Genomic DNA, 23768 nt, shown 5'->3' with positions numbered 1-23768 from the left:
AATGCAGCTGGTAGCGCCGCCATCCATCACGAAGTTTGTGCGTTTCAGAGTCGTTGCTTCAACCCGTGTTTCCAGACTTGCTTGAGAAGCATCGATATCTTGAGCGCATCATAGATCGATCTTGCCCTCTCCCATCCTCTATCATCGCAAGAACGACCTGATCTCGCAAGCTGGGTGTGCAAACCAACTCATTCAAGATGCCGACAGCAATCAAATCTACCTCGAATACGACTCCTGTCTTTTTCTTCAGCCATGGCAGCACCATGATGCTTGGCGAGCAGAGCACACCGGCTCAGCACTGGGAACAGATGGGTCGCGAAGCGATGCGACGCGGCATCAAACGCGTCATCATGATGGGTGCTCACTGGGAGTCGCCTACCGATGAGATTCTCGTTGCTGCCAACCCGACCAATCCCAAGAAGCAGCCTGTAGCTTGGGTTGAAGCAGCCCGCTACGTCGATTACAAGATCAACTCGTCTCCGCGACTTGCCAACGACGTCGTCGCTTGTTTGCAGCAGAACGGCATCAAAGCAAAGCCCGATCCGGATCTCGAGTGGATCCATGACACGTTCATCATCTTGTGCTGGATGTTCCCTGCCACAACCGAGCATCCGCAAGGCCAGTGTCCCGAGGTGACGGTCGTGTCAGGCCTTTCAGTCTACAATGCCCCCCTCTTGGTTGATGTGGGCAAGGCTCTGCGCGAGTTCCGCAACCAAGACACCCTCATCATCGGAACAGGAGGCACAGTCCATAACCTCTACCGCAATAACTGGAAACAGATTACCATCTTCCGCGACAACTTTGCACAACCGCTCCCGCCAGCCAAATGGGCGCTCGACTTTCGAACCGAAGTCGAGGATGCTATCATCAACAACACAGGTCCAGACCTCGTCAAGGCAGTGCTCCGTCTCATGCGTCATCCACTCTACAGAGACGCACACGCCACCGATGACCACTATGCACCGCTGCTCTTCGTCGCAGGCGCCGCAGGAAGCTTGAAGGATAAGGAAAAGAAGAACAAGATGACGGCTGAATGCTGGGAACTTCAGAACATGTGCAACTCTCGTACGTATCTCTACCCTGAGCTATTGCAAAGCAAGATAGTTGCTGACGCTTCCTTTACGCATCTCATACTTGCTCTCCTCGCTGTACAGAGTTCCAATTTGGAAGCTGGTAACCTGGGCAACATTAGTCTTGTCTACAAGGATCACCGAGACTCTCGTTTACTCGTGCAATACACTGCCCTCAAAAGTAACTGCGATGCGCTTGTGCCCTTTGTCTTTGTTCGCCAAGGGACTGAAAGGTTTGTGCAGATCGCTACAAATATCTTTAGTTCTGCACGGCGAGGCGATACCACTTGTACCTCGTCGTTGAAATCATTGGAGCGCCGTTTACCCGTCGAAGGTTGTATCTCCATGCACGCACACGCTACAGACTGTCAGATGGGCTGGTCTCATAGCAGATTGCGTTCTGGAAGGTCTGAAAACTACTATAGCGTGAACCGTACAGTCTTGGAAGTAAACGAACAAGCGATGATTGGCAAACATTCGAGTTAGAGCTCGTGAGGAGCTTGGTAGCGGAAGAACGCGTTGACACTTTCGATCTTCCCAACGGTGTTTCTGTAGTGCAAAAGCGAGCAGCGTCGGCGAGAGGGTCAGTGAAAATGCCGCGGTCTGCTTGATCAGGATCGTCAAACAATACTTGCCTGAATATAGTGTTGGCCAAACCAATGGTCTGGACACCGAAGCCGATCATGGTAACCGTGAAAATGGTCTCGGGAACGGTGTTGGCCCAAGGCCTTCTTGTATGGTCCAGATTCCTGTCGATCGGTCGGAATGCTGGAGTGCCTCGCTGTTCAGGCCAGCTCGCTAGAAAGGTACAAAGTCGATCAAGTAGGTATCGGTCAGTTCGCTATTCTGTTGATTGGTCCTCTTCAGAAGGTAACTTACCTGGGTTCGTCCACAGGGAGCTTGTCTCACCGCCCGGGACACCATGGGATGGCGCTGGGGGTGTCCAGATACCTGCGGCCGGAGCTCGTGGAGCTGTCGAGTTTGAGTACCCGGTGGATGTGCTTGAGGCATGCGCTGCGTGGTGATCGATCAATCGAGCATGATCCTGAATTTCAAGCAGTGACCTCGTGGAAACTCGAGTATCCAACGTGTCAGAGCTGGTCACCGTCGTTGTGGTGGACCCCGTTCGCGGTGACGCGACCGCTGCTGTTGCTGCTGCCACCATACTTGCTTGCTGTTCTCGCTACTGGAGATGGTGGTGTGCTCGAAACGAGGCTGTCAAGGTAGTTTGGTCCGCTGTTTGCTTGGATGCCAGTTTTTGAAGCTGACACAGCCTAAAGTGTAGCGAGTGCTGCCTCGCACACCGCCTGACAGCAGGGCAATTTTGGCTTCCACATTGTGACCGTCTCCGCAGCTGACCGGCTCGGTTCAAGTGGAGCCAGTGTGCATTGCGGGGGAACCACATGGGCGGTCTGGCGGGCGGGCAAGCTTCGTTTCGGTCGATGTGGGGGCAGAAAGGGTCCAACTCTCTTTGGCCCTTAGGGCTCTACGATCCGCACACCCTCACTTACCCCACTCCGAGACATTCTTTCCTGCGCAGCCCATCGCACCAAGTGGCCGAGTGTCCTTGATTTTGAGCGAGTGTCCGATTAGCTGTGATGGATAGCCTCTTATAATGTTGGTTCGCTCGCTGAACACCCTTTTTCGTTACCTACACCTACCTGACCCACCGTTGTCCACTTGACGGGAAAAAGAAGCCAAAAATGTCGCAAGCAGGAGCCCGCCTTTTGCAGCACAGGTCAGCGCACCTGCCTTGCCCAATCATCCCCGGGGCCAACTCGATCAAGTCGACGCGCGAATTGCTAGGCTTGATCCACGACCGCAATGTCGATATCGTGATCCCTCGCCTTGAGGGCAAAGAGGATGTCTGCCGATGTGACGTCTTCCGTCCTAAAGATACCGAGGAGGGCAAACGGTACCCCGTTCTCATGACAGCGGGTCCTTACGGAAAAGACATTGCCTACTCGGACTTTTACCCACAATCCTTTGCTGAGCTACCAGACGAGCAAAAGTCGGAGCTCTCGGTTTGGGAGGTGCCGGAGCCCACCTATTGGACTCAACAAGGCTATATCGTCGTCCGCGTGGATGAGCAGGGCACCGGTCAGTCGCCAGGCTTCCTTGACACCATGTCGGACCAGACTGCAAACAACTTCTTCCACTCGATCGAATGGGCGGCTTCGCAGCCCTGGTCTACGGGCAAGGTTGGTCTCCTCGGCATCTCGTACTATGGAGGCAGCCAATGGCGAGTTGCCGCTCGCAAGCCCAAGGGGCTCGCCGCTATGGTTCCCTGGGAAGGCATGTCAGACTATTACCGAGACCGCGTCCGCAAAGGTGGCATCTACGGTGACGGCTTTGTGACCGTGTGGCAAAACTACCAGATCAATTCGAACCAATACGGACGTCCTGCTGCCCCACGCCCCAAGAAGAACGTGGGACCTGGCCAGAACGCAAAGGTGCCCAGCATCGAGGGCGTGCTGACCCCTGAGCAGCTCAAGGAGAACCGCACTGATCAGACAGTTGATAACGCCGAGAACTTTTTCCTTGATCAAGAGTACTATGCCTCGCGTGACTTTGATCTGGGCGATATCGAGACGCCTCTGCTGAGTGTCGGTAACTGGGGCGGCATCACTCTACACCTTCGTGGTAACGTCGCGGGCTACCTCGGTGCTGGCTCCAAGAACAAATGGCTTTGGATGATTACCGGTCGTCACGACTTGCCGTTCTTCCTCCCCGAGCGCGTCGCCCTCCAGAAGTCTTTCCTTGACGCCTTTCTGCACGGCAGAGACGACCGAGGCTGGCTAAAGGGTCCCAACGCCGAAGGCGGCGTGCCATCTGTGAGCTATGTCGTTCGCAAGGGTTCGCCAACGTTCAACACGATCGAGGGTGATCGCTCGTTCCCAGAGAAGACCAGCACCACTTGGCCACTTCCTAACACCAAGAACACCCCATTCTTCTTGGCCGCAGACCATCAACTCAAAACGGACCAACAAGCTGCGGTGGCTGCTACGAACGGCGTGGCTGGGGTTGAGGGGCATCGGCCTAGCTCGGCTGACCAGGTCTGCTACAAAGGCTTTGAAGGCGAGAGCATCTTCTTTGAGCACAAGGTCGAAGGCAAAGAACTCGAAATCCTTGGTCATCCTCACTTGCGTCTTCTGATCAGCGTTGCAGCCGATCCTGCCACTGGCAATGTCCCCACCGAAGCCGACATCTTCGTCACGCTCCGTCATCTCGACGCCCAAGGTAAAGAGATCTACTACACCGGCACCATCGGGGATCCGTGCCCAATCGTCAAGGGCTGGCTCCGTGCCTCTGTGCGCAAAGTTGATCAGAGCAAGAGCTCCGAGATCCTTCCTCAACGCAACTACCTCAGCACCCAAGTTGCGCCTCTTGAGGCCGGGAAGGTTTACGCGCTTGACGTCGAGATTTGGCCCACAAGCGTCGTGATCCCCGCTGGCCACACGCTCCAGCTCGAGATTGGTCCTCAAGATCAACAAGGTGCTGGCATTTTCACCCACACTCACCCGCAAGACAGAATCAAGGAGAAGCTGGCTGGTATCAACACCATTCACACCGGAAATGTCAAGCCCGACAGCATCGACACGGTGGGCGTCAGCGAGAAGACACCTGTCCTCGGGAGCGAAGTGCTTAGCAGCTGCCTCGTCCTTCCTGTCGTTCCGTCGTAGATTCATCTCACACACGCCTTTGCAATTACAAAAGCTCTGTTTCCAAGTCTCCACCGAGCAGCTACTATAGAGCGTGTACGGCCCACAAATGCCTGTGTTTCGACTTCAGAGTGCTCTTTCGGTTAATCGCGGGCAGTGGTCAGACCACCCAGCGCGGCTGAAGGGCTTGTGCGCTAGACGGTGGAGCAGCTCGCCAAGACTGGGCTCTCTATTTGCGACTCGGCCCAGATGGGGATGGCTAGTGCATACCGCTCTCTGCAGCAACCTGACTCACTCGAAACAAACATTGGATTGCTCATACAAATTGCACCCATTGCTCTTCTCCAGCGGGCCAGGCTCCCTTGCTGCGCACTTACTACGATCTGTGGATAAGGATCGGTGTTCGCCTTGCTGAGATTAGTGAGAAGACGAGCAAAAGCGGCTAACCACGTTCGTGTTCGGCTCAACGAGATGCATCATGGACCCTGATTCGCCTCGCTCACCCGCACCCCCACGTAGCCCGCCGATCCACACCGGCAGTGACGGGATTGCAAAGTGTCTGCCTCAACCTCTTTGCTTCCCCGGTAATATTTGTTCCGAGCTTGTCTCAATGGGCTTGCAAGGAAGAGCTACGAATAGCACACCCGAACTCTAGCCCGAGACTACATAACGAAACGTCGTTGACACTTCAACGCTTCCGAACCCAGAATAACTTGTCTTTCTTCTTTGTCTGTTAACCTCGGCATCTTTGACTCCTTTGTCTTCAAGTTCCACAGTAGCGACATAGTCAGCCATGACGAAGACCAATCCTATCGAGCGGCTCGAATGCGCAGTCTCTTACGCTGCGGACCATCCGTTTCCGCTCGAAAATCTGCCATGGACAGTATTCTCTACGCAAGAGAACCCAGCTCCTCGATGCGCTGTACGCATCGCTGATCAACTCTTGGATTTGGCGCTGCTGAGCTGCAAGCATCCGGTTCACTTCAAGGACAGTCCGATCAGTGCTGAGAAGGCCAAGTCGCTCTTCTCGGAACCTCGCCTTAACGCATACCTCTCCCAGCCCCGTCATGTCCACCGAGCATTCAGGGCATTCCTCCAGAACCTCCTCGGTCCGAGCTCACCGTTGGTCACTGGCAGCAAACACACGCTCGATGCGGTCTTGGTGCCCGTCGAGCAAGCGAAACTCCACTTGCCTATCCGTGCCGGAGACTACACCGACTTTTGCGCCTCCGAGTACCACTGTACAGCCACCGGTCGTTTGATGTTCCAAGACCCTACGCGTCCCCTCGAGGACCAATGGTACCAGCTTCCCATCGCCTACCACGGCCGATCCTCCTCGCTCGTCGTATCTGGCACCAACTTTCACCGCCCTCAGGGCATCTTCCGCACCCGGCCAGGCCAGCCCGCGGTCGAGTTCGGCCCTACTAGACGGATGGACTTCGAGCTCGAAGTCGCCTACATCCTCGGTGGTGCAGGCAGCGACTCTTCAGAAGACCTCAATCCTCTCGGAACGCCGGTGCAGCTGGAAAAAGCTGAAGATCTGGTCTTTGGACTTATGCTAATGAACGACTGGTCAGCGCGCGACATTCAGTCCTACGAGATGAACCCACTGGGTCCGTTTGCCGGCAAGAATTTTGCCACCACCCTCTCGCCCTATCTGGTCGAGTTGGATGCATTGCAGCCCTTCCGCATCGCATCGCCCGAGGTGAAACATACTCCGTTCCCATACCTGGACCAACGCGGCACAGGCACCACCTGGGACGTCCGGCTGCAAGCCCACCTGGCGCCCCAGCTAAGGACAGACACCGAGAAAGTATGGACAAAGATCTCGGATTCCTCGCTCAAGCATGTCTACTGGACTGCAGCGCAGATGGTGGCGCACCACTCTGTCACTGGTTGCAATCTTCGGGCTGCCGACACTCTGGCAACGGGGACCGTATCGGGTCCCTTTGAGCAGCCGAAGAGCGAAGCGTCGCTGATCGAAGCATGCAAGGCCGGCTCTCAGCCGATTCAGCTCGATGTTACCAAAGGAGCAGAAGCCCAGACAAGGTGCTTCTTGGAGGATGGCGACGAGGTCAAGATCACCGGGTTCGCTTACCATCCCGAATCGAAGCTGCACATCGGCCTTGGCGAGTGCAGTGGCCAAGTTCTTCCCGCTCTCGTCTTCGACAACTGAGAGACGTCCTTTGTGTAGGGAGAGGGTGAGAAAGACACTGAAATGCCAAATGGTCGGTCCAGCTGGTGTATAAACAACCACAGCGTGCTTCGGGAAGCGATGTGAATGCAATCGAGGAGTACAAACAACAGAAAAGTCATCCCATTCCCCGTCTGTAGCTGGGCTGGAGGGATCACACAGTCTGGAAAGAACCAATATCGCATCGTGAATTCTCGTATCTGGAACAATGGTCTACTGAGAGCCAGGGAAGCCCTCGTCCTTGAGCGGCTTGCCGTCGATGGTAATCTGCTTGCTGTGCAGCAAGATAAAGGCCATCCTCACCCACTTGTCTGTGTTGTTCCTCCAAAGATGGTTGGTTCCCCTCTGGATGCAAGTGTCGCCGGCCTTCATCGTCCTCTTGTCACCCGAGTCGAGCTCGAGCTCAACTTCTCCGAACAGGACGATGCCGTAATCGAGCGTCTGTGTTCTGTGCATCGGGCTGCTGACACCAGGGGGCATATCGACGAAGCGGACGACTGAGCCATTTTCGTTGTGAGACTTGCCCGAAAAGATCGGCTTCACAGCGCCATCGCCAGGAGTCATGTTGTCAATGGGCCATTCGTTCGTGCTCCACATGACCTGTTGTTGAGCGCAGAACCACAACAAGCCCAAATAAAGAAACGTTAAGCTTTGCGGCCTGAGCTGGCAAAAGAAAAACGCAGACGGTGCTCGTGGATACGTACCGCAAAAGTTGCATGTTCAGGAGTGAGGTCAAGTCGCTCGATGACATCGTCCTTGTCGATGATGGCAAGACCGCTGGAATCGTGGCCGGTGACAATGCGGCGCATTCCACCGACGGGTGCTGACTCGGGTGCAGGGATGGTCATCTCGTGGTTCTGGCGAAGGGGATAGAAGACGTTTGTGTTTGGGGCTTAATCATGAAGTTCTTGACAAAGTCACGGAGCAACTTGCGAGGTTTCTCTTATATCTTCCGCTTGCAAGAAGGCCACTACAGTGGGACTGCTTCATGGCACCTCGGCAATCAAGTAGGTGCACCCGGCGACAAGACGTCCCAAGCTCGCACCTGGACGGTTGAGGAACGGTGCGTCAGAGCGGGTCAAGTGGGGGCAGCCACTTTGGTGTGTGCTGCCTCCACTCGCGCCGGTGAAAATGACGGGAGCGCACCGTAGTCCGGCACAAAGTGACAGGCAATAATAGGGTTTCCCCTTCGGAAACAGTAACTTAGGGCAGTATCAACTGATCTCACACAGCCCGATTAAAATGCACACGCTTTGCGTTGATAAAGACAATCTGACAAGGCTGGTTCCATTGATACACAAGAAGACATAGACAATATGGACGCACAATATAGCGCAAAACCTAGTAAGGCACCAAGCCTGCGAGCTTTTTGACCTGCTCAGTAACAACAGGTTTCTCGACAGGCTCATCCCGCTCGTGCGGGCAGATCTCGGTCGACTCACGCTTCCCATCCTTCTTGGCTTTGCCCTGGCCAAACATGTTGCAGTGGGGCCAATGAGTGGTACCTTCGAAGCGGCCGAAGAGCTCCTGCTTCTTCACAAGGTCTTCCGCAGAGATTTGCGATGCAGGAGCAAAGCATGTGTAGATAACAGTGCGAATCTCGTTGCCCATGGGGAAAGCGGCGTGGTGCATGGTCCTCGAGTCCCAAAGGATAAGATCTCCCGGCTTGGCATCAACCTTGTACTGGGTGCAGCCACGGTCCTCGAACCACTTGACCTGCTCCTGGTTGAATGCGTAGAAGTCGCTGTGAACATGCGGAGAGAAGAAGCGCTTTTCTTTGGGCAGTTGCTCGAAGAACTCCTCAAAAAGCGGGGCAGAACCTTTCATGACGATGAGCCCGCCATCCTGAGGGCCCGAGTTGTACAGGTTGAGGATGCCCTGAACGCAGGCGAGACCCTTGCGGTCGGCACTTTGGTCGCAGTGTGGCCATGGCTTGAAGGTGAGGTCTTTGCGTCGCGGAAGACCAACGTTGAAGGAATCAAAGCTGACGAGCAGCTCGTCGGTGCCGTAAAGCTTGGCGAAAGGCTCGATCACGGTAGGCTCGCAACGTGCTTCCCACATGAATCGCTCGTGGGGTGCACAGTAGTTGAGAAACATCGACTTGAAGCTTTGAGGGAGGTGCTCCGCTGTCCAAGTCGATTCGTCGTTGAGGTCGAGACCGAGGTTGAAGCCTGTGATCCATTCGAGCATCTTAAAACGATAGTACTCGGCCTTCTCGGTAGAGAGTACGCCGGGGATCACGACAAAGCCATCGCGGAAGAAGTCATCGCGCCAGTCGCCGTAAGTGGTCTCAATAGGCTTGGATATCGCATCTGCCAGTTTCCTGGGGAGTGCCGCCTGGAAACTAGTCTTGGTCACCTCGGGAATTGCGGCGTTTGCTGTGGTTGCGGTAGGCGCCATTTTGATCGTGAGTGTTTTCTTGTCGAGCACGGCAGTATCGGTTGCTGAGCTCGACCATCTGTCTTTATATCATTCGCATCCAGCCCCGAGCCACCGTCCGTCCTTGGTGATATGACGGGTAGCTCCTGTCGCCAGAGAGCCTGTCCACATCACACGAGGAAAAAATTCTCCACATGGTGGAGCACCTCAGCTTGGTGGAGTAAATACATCTGACCAAGCCTCTAGGTTGGTGGAGCAACGAATGGCAAGCAAGGACTATCAGAGTTGCAATGTGACAGCGGAACACTTTGGCTCTGAATGGCAGTGTGCTTTTGCAATCGAAGCCGAGCAATGTAGCCAGCGTGGACAAGCCGGTAGGGCTGGTTCCACTTTTCGCAATTCCTGCTCCACCAATCGCGGACATTAACCTCAGAGGTGGCCGTGGACGGAATCGTTGGAGCAGGTCAGCAGTGTTAATGTCGGTCTTCGCCTGACTTGTCTACTCTGCTTGTCTCAGAGGAAGTCTTGACTGGCTCCACCAGTGTTGCTGCCAACCTTCTTCCCCACAGGGACCGAGCACTAAGGGTCTAGCTGGATCTGCTCCCCTCGGTTCGGCAAGGCTTCTCTCTACTGCATGCAGCTCCCTGTTTCACTTTGCGTGCGGAAAGCATGGTGCTAGCAGGTGTGGTGACACGAGAGTACCAATAAAAACGAGGAAGAGATGGGCAAATCTTTCAAGAACCCGACCATACCCTTCATCGCCCACACTAAGTTCGAGCGATCAAGCACTTCGGCTCTTCTAAGATCTTAAAAGGTCCTCAACGCTTATCAACCAAACAAAGCTTCCTCGCCACTTCGTTCGTCTCGTCACTGATCTCGGGCGAACCCATCATGCCTCCTCCTGTCCAGACCTACTACAAGCCGATCCAAGTTCCCAAGATTGGTGAGAATGGCTATGCAGGCTTTCACCCCGGCAAAGTGGAGAAGCTGCCGAAAGGATGGAAAATGTACGAAGACTCTCGTCCACTTCCATGCGATATCATCTTGGAACACGACGTTGGCATCCAGGTGCGCGATGGATGCACGTTGTACTGCGACGTCTACCGTCCTGCGAGCTCAGAGGCCAGCGAGCAAGAAAAGAACCGCGTTCCAGCCATCCTCGCCTGGAGTCCATACGGCAAGAAGTACAGTGGAATCGTCTCGATGAAGCCGATGCCGTTCGGCCTGGGAGTGCCCAAAGGAGCGCTGAGTGGACTGGAAAAATTTGAAGGTCCCGACCCAGCCGAGTACTGCTCGCGAGGATATGCCGTGGTCAATGTCGACTCGAGAGGTGCTGGGGACTCGGAGGGGTACATCTGCATCATGGGCAAGCAAGAGGGCGAGGACGGGCACGATGTAATTGAAGCCATCGCCAGAAAGCCGTGGTGCAGTGGAAGCGTGGGCCTGGCAGGCAACAGCCACCTTGCCATCTGCCAGTGGTTCATCGCCGCCGAGGCTCCTCCTTCTCTCAAATGCATTGCGCCTTGGGAGGCGTGCTCTGATCTCTTCCGTGAGCAGTTCGTACGCGGAGGAATCTGGGATTACGGGCTTTTTGGCTTCATCGAGAAGACAACGCATCGCAGTCGTTACGGTTTGGAGAACTTTCCCGAGATGCATCGGCGCAACCCACTGTCGAACCCCTACTGGGAGGACAAGCGGGCGGATTTCTCCAAGATCCGCATTCCCGCCTACATCACTAGCTCCTACTCTGCGCTCGTCCACACTGTCGGCAGCGTACGTGGGTTTATGGAGCTACCCACGGACCAAAAGTGGCTGCGTTGGGATCCATATCAAGAGTGGTACGATCTTTGGGCGGTGCAAGAGTCGATCGACGACCTGGCCAAGTTCTTCGACCGATACCTAAAGGGCCTCGACAACGGCTGGGAGCGCGAAACACCCAAAGTGCGGCTCTCACTGCTCAAGTACGGCGAGGGTGTCGAGCCCCTGCACTACATCAACGCCACCGACTATCCCTTGCCCAACACCGACTACCGCAAGATGTTCCTGCAAAGTGACAAGACGCTGGCACCGAGTGCACCTCAGTCGGCTTCGGTTGTCAGCTATGATTCGGAGAGCAGCACGGATTTTGCAGGCTTCACCTACACATTCAAACAAGATCAAGCGCTCGCTGGACTCGTGCGCGCCAACTTGTACCTCTCCTGTGACGACCTGGATGATATGGAGATCTACGTGCTGATCCGCAAGCTCGACAAGGACGGCAACGAGATGCTCAACTTTAATTTGCCTTGGTCGTCCGTGCCTGCCAAGTCGTTCAAGGAGTTCTCGCCACGCGAGATGTCCAACCTGACTATCTATCTCGTGCCCGTAGGCATGCTCAAGGCGTCGCACCGTGCCATCGACGAGAGCCGCAGCATGCACGAGCTGTATCCCTTCCACCCGCACGACCGCGAAGACAAGATCAAGCCAGGGACTGTGGTGGAAGTGCCCATCTCGCTCTGGCCTATGGGCATCCAGTTTGACAAGGGCGAGTCGCTGAGAGTCCAGGTGTCTGGGCAAAAGGTACGATTGCAAGAATTCGCCAAGGACGCCGACAAGGGCATCAACAAGGGCAAGCACCACATTCACCTGTCGGCCGAACACCCTAGCCACATCATACTGCCTTTCCTGTAGTGTTAATTGAGTCAACACAAGGGTTGCCTTTGGTGTTCCCTCTAGTCTAGAAATGAATCCATTACGGGGAATATTTTGATCAACCGAGTTTGGCGATGTGCAACATCGGCTCTGAGTAAGCTTGCGATACTAAGGAGATATCTCGCTTGAAAGACAGTGTTTGACTTGTCATCGTAGCCGTTCCACTGCGAGTGATCAATGTGTGTGTCTCTTCGGCAGTGCGGCAAGGTGGAGGACCACGTGGAGCTGCATGTCCGGACCGAGAAAGACAGCGTGGTGGAGAGCGGGGTTGTTGGGGCATTTCGTTCGCAATGCCCGGGGGGGGGGGGGGGGTTCCACCAGCTCCACCAGCTCCACCATCAGAAGCCACGCGAAGGTGCAAGTCATTTCCCCGCAACGGGAATGCTCTTATTCGGTGTTGGCAGTGCCTGGAGGAAAGTCGACGTATCAGGTTGCTGCTATTAGCCCTTTCCCGTCGCTGCTCGACCCGGCTGCCCTCTCCATCTTGCTGCACTGGCACTAGCAGGGTTCTCCGGTGTTCATCATCACCGCACAGCTTCAACCGCGTGACATCTGACTCCACCAGCTCATACACCTGCTCGCCCTTTTCTCTCGCTTCTCCTCTCTCACTCTCTCTCCTTTCTCTTAATCTCGAACATGCAGCACCGCAAGCATCCTAAGCGGAGACTGCTACATGACAACGCAGGCATAGCTACAGACTACGTGTGACGCTTTGCACCGGCCCCACCTGTCCCACTTACCACGATCAATACCCCACACGGAGCCCCACATTTGGTGGCACGAGGTCAAGTGTGGTGCGAACTGCAGGTCCAGCTGTTGGAAGACTGCCAGTCGTGCATACAGAACAAGCTGGGTGCGCATTTGCAACACAAGGATGCCATGTCTAGACGTTTTGACACCTGCCGGAACCTCTTGTCGATCGATCAAGTGGGTAACACACAACCAAGACCCCTTAGAATCTGCACCCTGCTCCGCCGTGCACCTGTCCGAGCTGCGGAGCCTGTGTCGCTCGGGAGGTAGGGATAGTCCACGCTGCTCGGCCACATCGAATCGACGATACCGTAGCTCTCTTGTTCCACCTCCTGTCCAGACTTGCTCTTCGTGCGCCACATCCCAACATGTCCCAGGAACCAAGGCTCGTATCGACGAATCAATTTAAGGCCCTGCCATTCGCTCGTCCTTATCCCGACCTTGCAGCCCCCAACAGCAGCCCCTTCCCCCTCCTCCTCCCTCCTTCTCTACATCCTTTTCTGGCCTGGCTGTCTGAATTTTCAAGACACCCAGACAGGCTGCAATCCTCGAAACAATGTCGCTCCACGACGAAAAGATGGACATCAAGCATGACAGTGTTGCCAACGAGACTTCGGATCTCAGTTCGGTTGAGTACGGCTCGCATGGGAACGCAGACAGTGCTCGCGCCGTAGGTGCTGCCACCGAGACTACGCTGATCTGCGGCAACGAAGTGGTTCTGATTCCGCAGCCCTCCGTCGATCCTCATGATCCGCTCAACATGCCCGAATGGCGAAAATGGGCGACTTTGGTGGTACTCGGCTTCTTCTCGATCTTCAGTGTGCTCTTGTCTTCGGGCATGGGTGCATTTACTGGCCTGATGTACCAGGAGTACCACGGAGATAGTCGCGTCTCTAACCTGCTCGTCTACCCCACGCTGTTTATGGGGCTGGGGAACATCGTCGGGATTCCAGCCGGTATCGCCATTGGTCGACGCCCCGTGCTCATCGTGTCGTCGTTGCTGCTCGCATTTACCTCGATGGGTTGTGGGCTGAGCCAGTCTTTGAACTCGCACTTTGCGGTGCGCGCCATCATGTCGCTCGCGGCGGGTCAGTCCGAAGCGCTCTGCCCCCTGATTGTTCAGGAGATCAACTTTCTCCATGTCCGAGGAAATCGAATGGCTGTCTTTTCCGGTATTCAGACGGTTGGGTTTTCGGTCATGATGATCGCAACCGGACACATTACCACCAACTTGGGCTGGAGGTGGTGGTACGGGATTGTAGCCATCCTTTCTCTGGTGGTGGCGATTCTGTGCATCCTCATCATTCCCGAGTCGAGGTACGAGCGGCAAGAGGCGTTGGTGCCGTCGGAGGATATCAACACGAGCGTGCCTATCTTCTACACGGACAAGCGCAAGCCCAACCTGGACACAGCCACCTACGGCGCGTACACGTATGCTTCGACTCTGCGCGTGTTTGTGGGGCCGAGCAGGTGGACCGAGGCAGGGCGGTGTCTGTTGTCGGCTCTGCACGTGCTAACGTATCCGAACATCTTTTGGCTGGTGCTGATGAACTCGCTGTCGCTGTCGGCGTACATTGTCATGACGACCGAGTATGCTGGCGCGCTGGGCTCGCCGCCGTATCGATTCAGCTACGATGCGATCGGATACGTCATGTCGGCGCAACTCATCACCGCACTCATCTTTGTGCCGCTGCAAGGAATGGGGGGTGACTGGCTGGTCAAGAAGCTGGCCAAGAGCAACAATGGGCAGACGCGACCCGAACACCGTCTGATCCCGCTCATCATGCCTGTTGGACTAGCGGTCACGGCTTGCGTCGTCTTTGGAGAGACCTTAGCTGATCCGTATTCGTGGCACTGGACGGGGATCGCGATCCCGATGAACGCCGTCTATTTTACGTTCACCGCAGTGATTCTGTGCTCGTACACTTACTCGATCGATGCGTACCCGCAAAAGACTGGAGCCGTGTTGCTGCTGTACTGCTCTTCGCGAGGCATTGTGAGCTTCGGCGTGTCGCTCTCAACCGTAGACTTTTTGCAGAAGGCCGGTCCTCGAGGCGCTTTCAACGTTCTCGCTATTCTGTTCGGAGTGGTTTCTGCGTTTGGGATTCCTTTCTACATTTTTGGTCCTGCTGTACGCCGCCTTACGGCACGATATTAGAGGTGCCCTTGATTTGTCTGTTCGCTGGTCCTCAATCTTTCCTGCCCGCTTTCTCTCAGGTGTGGTAATGTCAGTCACAGCTTGAGACTCTACCAAATGAGACGTGCGTTCACACGACATGTTGTTCTCAGTAGGATGAGCAAGGCCTCTAGCTTGACTAGCCACGATGGCCTGGTGGTGGCTGAACCGGTCCTAGACAACGAGAGACGTACCGCTAGTCTTGAGCGTTCGAGTCGATGCCTAAACGCAGTACTCAACGCCAAAAAAGGGTCTCACAACCCAGGAACCGAACCGAACAGCCAGCCTTGGTGGAGCCGAGATAGGGAAATCACGGCAGATGCGAGGCGAGTTGATTGCAAAGCGCCCCCTCTCCACCCCTCTTTACGTTCCACCAGAGGTGTTCCTGACTGTTCTCCACGTTCTTGTCCATAAGCTCGCAGCAGAAATAACCATGGAGGCTAGGTAATAACATTGCAGTCCACGAGATCATGCCCCACCCCATCACCGCCACGCCGGCCACACCCAGCCACATGCATGCATGCCCCAAATGTCACAAGACATTCTCCAGGGCCGTCAATCGCGACCGTCATCTTGCCACTCACAACCCAGTCCCATTGCTCGCCTGCTCGGTCTGTCAAAGACGATTCCACAGAGCCAATGTGCTTGCCAAACATGTTCAGCGCCACGCTAACACCTCGACAGTAGCCGGTCGAGTCAGTACCCAGTCTCTACTGAGCGCAGGCCCCGGCGGTCCTACTAGTGATACCGAGTCGGACCCATCTTCGACCAGCACCGAGATAGGCTGCGTCGATACTTCCCAACACCAGCCCTCAGTTGGCTCGAGTGGAAATGGTTTGCGGGCATGCTCTCGCTGTAGCAAAGCCAAGACTCACTGCGACCGGAACTTGCCTGCTTGCGGCCCTTGCACCCGTCTGGACAAAACCTCGAGGTGCTCTTACCACTCTTCCGCTGCTAATCTGGTCGTGCCTCGGGCAATGTCGAGCGCTGGCTGCGATCTTCAGATGGAAGCTCCGCCGGCTGCGGATGCGGCTGGTGGTGACACTTTGGCACTGCACGGCTCGCCATTCAACATTATCAACAGCCTGGACGCTCATATGCAACCCGAGCAGTCTGCCCATCCGACGCTAGCTAATGCCGTGACCAGCAACATCGGCACCAACCATCCTGGCCGCACATTCGTGAACGTACATGTGGATGCCTGGCGCCAGTCACACGCGGACAATAGCAGCCTCGGGTTGTGGGGATCGTCGGCGTCTCCCCTGCCTCTGGACTGGCTCCTCCAGGACGATGTTCCCGATCAAGGATGGACAGCGTACCTCGGAGATCCTGGTGTGCCTCTGCTGGCAACGTTTCCCGACGCGGTCAATGCGTCGGCTTCTCGTCTGCGACACTCAGCGCACCCCGCAGCTCATGCAAATGTCGACCTGCCAGCGCATGCAACCTCGATCTCGACGACGGGCGAGCTCGATACTAGCCGTGCTCCGAATGACCAGATCGGATCCGGCTTGGACTCGTCGCAGGGCTACTGGAGTGCGAATGTAACAAACGGGACAGCACGGTCTGCGGCCGTCGTGCGAGATATGTCGAACGCCTCTTCGCCATCTATGACAGATGCAGCTGCTGCCGCTGCGACTCTGGCTCGTATTCGAAGTGCGCCTGTTTGCCGAGGATTCCTGCGCTCAGGTACACCATCGGAAGATGCAAGTGGCAGCTCTCGGGCTGCGAGTCCAGATGCGCAGGACGGCACGCTACACCGTGCGACTTCATCGCAGCGTGTCCATGCCAGAGACAGCCTCGATCGCGTCGTAGATCCGTTCAGTGGTGCAGCGGCAGCTACGCCACAACGATATCCACCGCAACGTTTGCGGCGCTCTTACTCTGAATCATCCGACGTCGACCCCATGGAAGTCGCGAATCGAGACGTTGCTGCACAGCCGCGCCAGCAGCGAGTCAGCTACCGCAACCCGGACCCGTCTGTATCGCGTCGCCAGTTCGCGCCTAGTCCTGCTGCTCCCTCGCCTGAGGACCTGGCTCGACAGGAGGCAATCGCGCAAGACATGCACGACACGTCCCACACTCACGGCGCCTCACCGCACGCAGTGTCCGAGCGGTTTAGCAAGCGCCGGAAACGCAGACACACCTACTGGCCCAGCGTTTATCGCCCGGAAGCCAGCGACGGGGGTAAGCATCTCGGGCTGCACAAAGTCCCCTGGGCATCCGCCGAGACGATCGCACTCGAGAACAGCTACCTCGCGGCGGCCGTGACCGATGTCGCCAAGCGCCGCATGATCGACGAGTTCCGATACTGCGAGGTCGAGCCGCACGATCTGGTGCGCATCCAGGAGACGCTGCGCTCCGTCGAGACCGCAACGCTAAATGTGTTTGTGCAGCTGTACTTTGAGCATCACGATCCCGTGCTGCCCGTGCTGCACCGGGCGACGTTTGACCCGGACACGTGCGATCCGCTGTTGCTGGCCGCGGTGACGTGTTTGGGCGCACTGTGCTCGAGGGCAGAGAATGCGTTTGCGTACGCGCTTTTGACGAGCTCGCTGGTACATGCCGTATCGTACAAGTTGATCGGCATCAACCACTTGCGTGGCCGGTACCTGCCGTCGATGCAAACGCTGCTGCTCACATATTTGCTTTGGAGGAACTTAGGCGATCCGGCCAAGCTCGAGTACGTTGAGGGGTTTCGCAACATTGTCCTGACCATGGCTCGCCGGTGTCGTCTTTTTGAGCTCGACGCCTTTCACCCTGGTCTGGGCTTGCGAGCAGGCAGTGCGCAGGGGCAAGAAGGTGCTGAGTCGTCCACAGCTGCCAGAGAGCAGGAGGAGGAGTGGCAGAGCTGGATCCGCTACCAGGAAATGGTCCGCATCAATTGGGCTCTTTTTGTCCTGGATAGCGATCTCAGCCTGGCATGGGACCTGCCGTCTACCATCATGATCAGCGAGCTGCGCTCGCCTCTGCCGTGTCCCGAACCACTCTGGCAAGCCGAGTCAGCCGCGGAATGGTCGAGCAGGTTGCAAGACGAAACGGTTGTGTTGGCCACAACCAGCGTGCTCCGCCATCTGTTCCCTACCAAGGCGACCACGCACGGTGCAGACATAGACCGCTCGCCACACGCGGCTGAAGCATCAGCCTCCACCGCCGCCAAGATCACCAGCGCTGCGATGCAGCACACCTCGCCTCTGACACAGCTGGTGCTGAGTGCCGCCGTACACAACGTGGCTCTCAGCCGATGCAACCTGGACACCGCGCTGACGCAGCTGGTCTTCGACTTTGGGTGTGAGGATGACGGCGACGCGACGGACCGAGGGATGACGACAGTGCCGCGCCAAGATGTCGAGTTGGAAGGGTGGGTGGATACGGTGATGCGGCGGCTACACGGGCTGTCGGCGAGCTTGGCGCCTGGTGGCAGGGGCGATGCGCAGTTGATGCTGTACGGTGCTCGGCTACGGATGCTGGTCAGCTTCAAGGCGGTGCAAGTCATGTCGGGTCGCAAGGGCCGTCGCCGGTCGAAGCTACAGATGCGACGGTGGCTCCACGGTCCTCTGCAAGACAACGAGTACCGCAATCATGTCTTTGACGTGGCGAGCAAGATCTTCACGCTCAGCCTGGCGGTGCGCAGAGACGCACGAGCGCTCCAGTTGCAGTCACCTTCCTATTCTGCCGGCGGCGGTATGGTGGGCAGCGGGCCTAGCGGGACCCCTGGTGAGGAGAGGGGGACACGACAGGAGTCTCGGCTGTCGAACCTGGGCCCGGTCATTGTTTCGGGTACAGGCGCTGAGAATTCACTCCTGTTCTACGCTACGGTGTGTCTGGTGCTTCTTTGCCAATGGCTTGTCCAGCGACAGCGGACAGATCGAGAATGTCCGCGAGTGCCAAGCGTGGGAGAACATGTCGCAGGCGACTCGGAACGATTGTCAAACGCGACGCCGAGGAGGACGCAGAAGGATGTCTATTTCCTAGCTGGCGTGGGTGCATTGACGAACCCACTGTCCTTGGATCGTCTGGTGCATGTTGCGGTGCATCAGGGCCTCAATTGTAGCGCATGGCCTTTGGGTCAAGTCCTGGGTAAAGTGCTTCAACAGTGGGCCAATGGTCTAGAGCGCTGGTGACACTCACTGCCCTCCTCATCGAGTCATCCATTTGGCGCTCAAAGACACAGTTCGGCCTTCTCTCAATTCAGCGTTGCTGCCGCGGCCTTTACAAGTCGAGTTAGAGTGAACATGAGCTACTGCATTGCATCGAAAACGCACTCAGGCGTTGACCGAAGACGCGGAGACATGAGCATCGCCCGCTCTCTTAGAGTCCGAAGAAGCAGCCGCTTTAGCCGGCACAGGAGGACCGTCGGGGACCTTACCAACCCGGCCTTCTTTCATCCTCTGCTCCCATTCTTGCGCGCCCTGGTAATCGTACAGGAACCCGGTGAACAATAACGGGTTTTTACCCAGAAGCTCCTCCTGCGAGCCCGCTCTGGGGCCGAGGGCCTGGGACCTGGATTTCTCCTGCGAGATGGTTGCACGAAAATGCCTGAGCGTCTGAAAGCGCTCGAGCGCCTTGTGGACGCTCTCGAGCTCGGGCAGGCCGGGCGAGGTGCTGAGGACGTAGGCGAGGGCTTCGGCATCTTCGATCGCCTGCGAACCGCCCTGGCCGAGATGCGGGAGCATGGGGTGGGCAGCGTCGCCGATGAGGAGTGCGCGGTGGCGGTGCCATTGGGCGAGCGGTTCCTGGTCGCGGAGCTGGTAGAGACCGCACTCGGACGCCTGGCCGAGGATCTGCTTGACGGTGGGGGGGAAGTCGGCAAACGACGCCGCGAGGTCCTGCAGCGATCCGGTGGCGCTCCAGGACTCGGTGGACGCTTCGAACAGCCCGACGTCGGGCACCATGGCAACAACATTGAGCAGGTCCTGCCCGTCGTATCTGCACGTGTAGCAGACCATCCTTCTGTCCTGCCCAACAAACATCGTCAGCGAGGGTTCCGCCAAGATCCGGTCCACCTCGGCGTCGTGGAGCTCGCGCAGTCGCGTAAACGGGATCAGGAAGCGATAGGCCGAGTGGCCACTGGGGCGAGCCGTGACAGGCTGGTTCAGGACGTAGGACTGCAGCGTACTCTTGATGCCGTCACCGCCGACGATGATGTCTCCCTGGAATGTCTCGCCGTTCGCAAGGGTGATCGTGCCGTTCTCGCCGTCGATCGCGACGACCTTGGCGCCACAGTGCAGCTGGGCAGGCTCGCCAGGCAGAGCAGCGTCGTGGGAGGTCGCTAGGTACAGCAGTTCCTTGTGCAGAGACACGCGGTGGTTGAGCAGCCAGGGTGCACCAAAGAGCTTGGTGAGGTCCACTTGACGATGCGAGACGAGCTTGCCCGAGATGCTGTACTCGTAGATGTGACGGCAATCGGGCGACTCCAGCCGGTCCAGGTTCAACCCCCAGTTGAGCAGGATACGACTTGCGTTTGGTCCTGTGCTGCACAAGGCAGAAAGCAAGATGGTTTTCTTGAGCATTAGAGAGACTGAGCTGAATGGTAGGCCACCTTTCTGGTGTTCACTTACTGAATGGCAGCGCCTACCTCGGTCTTGAAGCTGGACTGTTCGAAGATGTGAACTTCGTGGTGCTCACGCAGCGCTCTCCCTGCTGCAAGACCCGCAATGCCTGCACCAACGACGAGGACTCGAAGCTTCTTGCGTTCTTGATCCGCTGTCATTGTTGTACTGTGCTGTGGTTTGCGTTTGCGGAACACGGTTGGTTGTAATGGTGTGCGTGTAACGAGTATGCAAGTCCAAGGTCAGTCCTGCTTGGAGTCGGATCGCCTTAAGTAGGGGTTTTGAAGGATACGGCTGGTGGAGCTACACCCGATAGAAAGGTAGACTGTTGCTCGCGCTGCTGGAAAGGTCATTCAGGCGTTGCTCCACCGGACAGCACAGAGCCAGCCACGTCCGGCCCGGCGACTGGAGGACCGGCCGTCAAGCTCATTTGGCCAGCACATGCGCCCGCGCTTCGACAAGGATTCGGCCAAATGGGGCGGAAACGAGCCTGGCGCCGACGGCGTAGAACCTCGCTTACCCAGTCTATGAGGATGTGTGCATGGTGCTGCTAACTTTCTTTCAGCGCCCTCCTGTTCTACTATGAAGATTGCTGCACAAGAATGATTGCCGAGCACCAGAGGTCCGACCAGGGTTGTCTCATTTCTCGCTTTATCCTGTTGGACCCTGTTCAGCTCCACATCACTCGGGCCAACCTGAACAGCTCCCCCACCTAGGCCGTACGTCCACCCTGGTCCTGGCTTTGCCGTGTTGCAGATCGCCTGTTACTGTGACTTTTTCAGAGCTTGTACGCAGCATTGCAACCGATCCGAGCATAACGCCAGAGTGAAAGGCGTGGGCCCCTGCATGACGTGTGCGCGCCCTATATGAACTCGCTGCGTTGATCGCTTCATATCTCTGTGCTAAGGGTTAGAGCGCTGGCTGGCAACTAAGACTTTAGGACGGCTAGCCAGACGCGGATCCGTATGTACTGTACAGTAAGGGCTCGCCTTCCAGCATCGTATTGTTCACGCTCATTGTGCCGTTCGCTGCTGTGTGTTTTCAGCGCAGATAATAGATGCTCAACATGCGTTTTTGCGCATCTTTTCGACCTTTGAATTGAGTATTTGCTGTAATCGGTGACGAAGTCTGTCAATCCATCGTCCAGAGCCCGGGGAGGAATCAAAACTCGACCGCAGGCACATGCTCGTGAACGGGCGTAAAGAAATCCGGCAAGCCCAAAAGCGAGCACAGAAGCTCGTCGGGTTGGTCGAGTTCCAACAGGCTTTGGAAGTTCGGATTTGCGCCTGGCGCTGCCTCTTCTTGCACTGCTGCTGCCTGCGCTGCTGATGTGATTGATGCGGGAGAAACACCCAACTCCAGCCCAGGATCTGCATCCGAGCCCGCCAGCACGTGTCCAAACCCCAAACTCTGCCAGAGCGGCTCCAGGCTGATCGCAGCCCTGGCTTCCTCGGCCCACTCGACCACCGGTGGACTCGGCGGCCGACTCGCAACATGCTTCACGCATTGCATTGCCAGCCTCTGCAGCGTCGCAAAAATGCTCGTGAACCCGGCCGGCATGCCGTCTTGCTGATAGTCTCGAGATACGGTCTTGGCGATACTGTCGATCAAGGCGAGGTCGGACGAAACATTCCACTCCTTGGGGTGTTTGAAGATGCAGATTGCCAGCACGTAGACGGCGGAGAGTGAGATGGTGCCCGAGATCATGCGGGCGCCGCATTGGTGGAGCAGGCGGTATTGACTGATGCTTCGAATGATTGCTCTCGCTGAGCTCCTGCAGATGGTCTCGGCAGACAGCAGTCGGTCCTTGCGTCTTCGAGTCAGCTTGGACGCTACGTGGTGTCGATACAGCCTGGTATCCAGCATGACAGATGCACGGTGCACATTGATGACCGTAAAATGATAGGTACACAGCAGATGCAAAGTCTGCAAATCGCGTGACTTGGACACCGCGCGTAGTGCTTCTTCGTTACTCATCGTCGAGAGCTGCAAGCTGTTCATACAGTTCGTCGACCAATCTACGAGCTTCTGATCCAAGCTGGCGATGGTATCAAACAGTTTCGGTTCGTCGACGGATTGATTGCGGCTGGTGTAGAGAGCGGCGTGGATGTCGGATTGGAGGCGGCAGAGCGAGACGAGGCTGGCTAGGTAGCGTTCTTGATACATCCTGTCCGACAAGGATGGACTTGTGGCTGACGGTTCGTCACGGCTGACGGTTGCAGGATTGCGCGGCGGGCGTGGCGGCAAAAGCTGGACATCCAGGTCGTTGATCATGGACGGTCTTCCAGAATCCAACGTGGCGATGCGGTCGAGAGTGTAGCAGCACCACCAGATGCGCGCTTTGGTTCGTTCGAGCGCTGCCGAGTGTAGAGGTGGACTTGGCGGGGCGCGATGCAAGCCGATCGAGTAGGCGATGCGGATAGCTGAACTGAGAGGTTGCCAAGCTGCACCGTCTTTGCTGGATGCTCGCAGCGCAAGGTGGAGCAACAAGAGGGCCTGAACCGACGACAGATAGGGCACGCCAATGATGTGGCCGTAGAGCGAGTAGGCTGCATCGAGGTAGAGCTTAACGTGATGCGGTTGGCGAGGAGTCGCATCTAGCAAGCTTAGAGCTGTAACTAGATACACGGTGGCGAGCAGGGGTGCGTCGTAAGGAGTGAGCTCCTCGAGCCGCATAGCAGATGCATCGTCCAGGCGATACTGCTGAATAAAGCGAACTGCATCACGACGAAGCACCTCGTCGTCAAAGACAGGAAAGACGCTGTTGGAATCGTTGAAGAAGTCGTCGAGGATGTTGTCAAAGGAACGAACGTGTGTCAAGCCAGGCAGGACGGGTCTGAGAGGAAAGTGATACTCTTCAGAATGGATGCGTCCATGATCAAAGTGATCAGAGATGGCAGTGTGGGAATCTTGACGGCGTGCTTGTTGCTTGGTGAGCAAGAGATCGATCCAGTGCGAAAACACCTGCAGGTTGGAAGAGCCAACGTATTTGAAGCGATCTTGGGCTTGAGAGTCAGAGATGATGCTGGCAGATGCGCTTCCCAGCGCGTTCCTCATCCACGTTGGATCAGCCCACGGCGAAGCGGCGTCGTCGTCGTCGTTGCTAGCTCGAATGGACGTGTCGTCTCTGAGCTCCATATGGTTGCGATCACTGCTGCGAGAAATAGTTGCTGAAGGCGCTGGCGACGTTGTGGCAGTGTATGCGCGAGCCATCGGCTGTTCCGCAGTGTTACTGCTGACTGTACTCGGTGCTCTTGTGCGTTTGACACGGGCTAGGTGCGGTCTACGCGGATCGTC

At 56.6% G+C, this 23768-nt stretch overlaps 11 protein-coding genes across 11 annotated transcripts; 6 read left to right on the top strand and 5 right to left on the bottom strand.

The window, feature by feature from the left end:
- Positions 1–197: 197 nt before the first annotated feature.
- On the top strand, positions 198–1177 carry EX895_003453 (uncharacterized protein; the record flags this gene model as incomplete). The annotated part of the gene is made up of 2 exons (XM_029884051.1): positions 198–1065; positions 1155–1177. 2 exons carry the CDS (start codon positions 198–200, stop codon positions 1175–1177), a joined length of 891 nt encoding a protein of 296 aa, XP_029739857.1.
- A 375-nt stretch (positions 1178–1552) lies between these two features.
- Positions 1553–2235, bottom strand: EX895_003452 (uncharacterized protein; the record flags this gene model as incomplete). The annotated part of the gene is made up of 3 exons (XM_029884050.1): positions 1553–1619; positions 1706–1868; positions 1950–2235. 3 exons carry the CDS (start codon positions 2233–2235, stop codon positions 1553–1555), a joined length of 516 nt encoding a protein of 171 aa, XP_029739856.1.
- Positions 2236–2773: 538 nt separating this feature from the next.
- EX895_003451 (uncharacterized protein) lies at positions 2774–4753 on the top strand (the record flags this gene model as incomplete). Its single annotated transcript, XM_029884049.1, has 1 exon — positions 2774–4753. The coding sequence occupies one exon, from the start codon at positions 2774–2776 to the stop codon at positions 4751–4753; it is 1980 nt and encodes a 659-aa protein (XP_029739855.1).
- A 772-nt stretch (positions 4754–5525) lies between these two features.
- On the top strand, positions 5526–6908 carry EX895_003450 (uncharacterized protein; the record flags this gene model as incomplete). The annotated part of the gene is made up of 1 exon (XM_029884048.1): positions 5526–6908. One exon carries the CDS (start codon positions 5526–5528, stop codon positions 6906–6908), a length of 1383 nt encoding a protein of 460 aa, XP_029739854.1.
- Positions 6909–7139: 231 nt separating this feature from the next.
- EX895_003449 (uncharacterized protein) lies at positions 7140–7774 on the bottom strand (the record flags this gene model as incomplete). Its single annotated transcript, XM_029884047.1, has 2 exons — positions 7140–7526; positions 7631–7774. The coding sequence occupies 2 exons, from the start codon at positions 7772–7774 to the stop codon at positions 7140–7142; spliced, it is 531 nt and encodes a 176-aa protein (XP_029739853.1).
- Positions 7775–8267: 493 nt separating this feature from the next.
- EX895_003448 (uncharacterized protein) lies at positions 8268–9326 on the bottom strand (the record flags this gene model as incomplete). The annotated part of the gene is made up of 1 exon (XM_029884046.1): positions 8268–9326. The coding sequence occupies one exon, from the start codon at positions 9324–9326 to the stop codon at positions 8268–8270; it is 1059 nt and encodes a 352-aa protein (XP_029739852.1).
- Positions 9327–10196: 870 nt separating this feature from the next.
- Positions 10197–11975, top strand: EX895_003447 (uncharacterized protein; the record flags this gene model as incomplete). Its single annotated transcript, XM_029884045.1, has 1 exon — positions 10197–11975. The coding sequence occupies one exon, from the start codon at positions 10197–10199 to the stop codon at positions 11973–11975; it is 1779 nt and encodes a 592-aa protein (XP_029739851.1).
- A 1327-nt stretch (positions 11976–13302) lies between these two features.
- On the top strand, positions 13303–14904 carry EX895_003446 (uncharacterized protein; the record flags this gene model as incomplete). The annotated part of the gene is made up of 1 exon (XM_029884044.1): positions 13303–14904. One exon carries the CDS (start codon positions 13303–13305, stop codon positions 14902–14904), a length of 1602 nt encoding a protein of 533 aa, XP_029739850.1.
- A 1022-nt stretch (positions 14905–15926) lies between these two features.
- EX895_003445 (uncharacterized protein) lies at positions 15927–19043 on the top strand (the record flags this gene model as incomplete). The annotated part of the gene is made up of 1 exon (XM_029884043.1): positions 15927–19043. The coding sequence occupies one exon, from the start codon at positions 15927–15929 to the stop codon at positions 19041–19043; it is 3117 nt and encodes a 1038-aa protein (XP_029739849.1).
- Positions 19044–19184: 141 nt separating this feature from the next.
- Positions 19185–20632, bottom strand: EX895_003444 (uncharacterized protein; the record flags this gene model as incomplete). Its single annotated transcript, XM_029884042.1, has 2 exons — positions 19185–20394; positions 20481–20632. 2 exons carry the CDS (start codon positions 20630–20632, stop codon positions 19185–19187), a joined length of 1362 nt encoding a protein of 453 aa, XP_029739848.1.
- A 1000-nt stretch (positions 20633–21632) lies between these two features.
- EX895_003443 (uncharacterized protein) lies at positions 21633–23609 on the bottom strand (the record flags this gene model as incomplete). Its single annotated transcript, XM_029884041.1, has 1 exon — positions 21633–23609. One exon carries the CDS (start codon positions 23607–23609, stop codon positions 21633–21635), a length of 1977 nt encoding a protein of 658 aa, XP_029739847.1.
- Between the last annotated feature and the right edge of the window lie 159 nt (positions 23610–23768).

This window comes from Sporisorium graminicola, chromosome SGRAM_20, assembly GCF_005498985.1.
Source record: "Sporisorium graminicola strain CBS 10092 chromosome SGRAM_20, whole genome shotgun sequence".
NCBI classification, from domain to species: domain Eukaryota; kingdom Fungi; phylum Basidiomycota; class Ustilaginomycetes; order Ustilaginales; family Ustilaginaceae; genus Sporisorium; species Sporisorium graminicola.
Note: the sequence above shows the minus strand (reverse complement) of the source record. Positions and strands in the feature narration are given on the sequence as shown.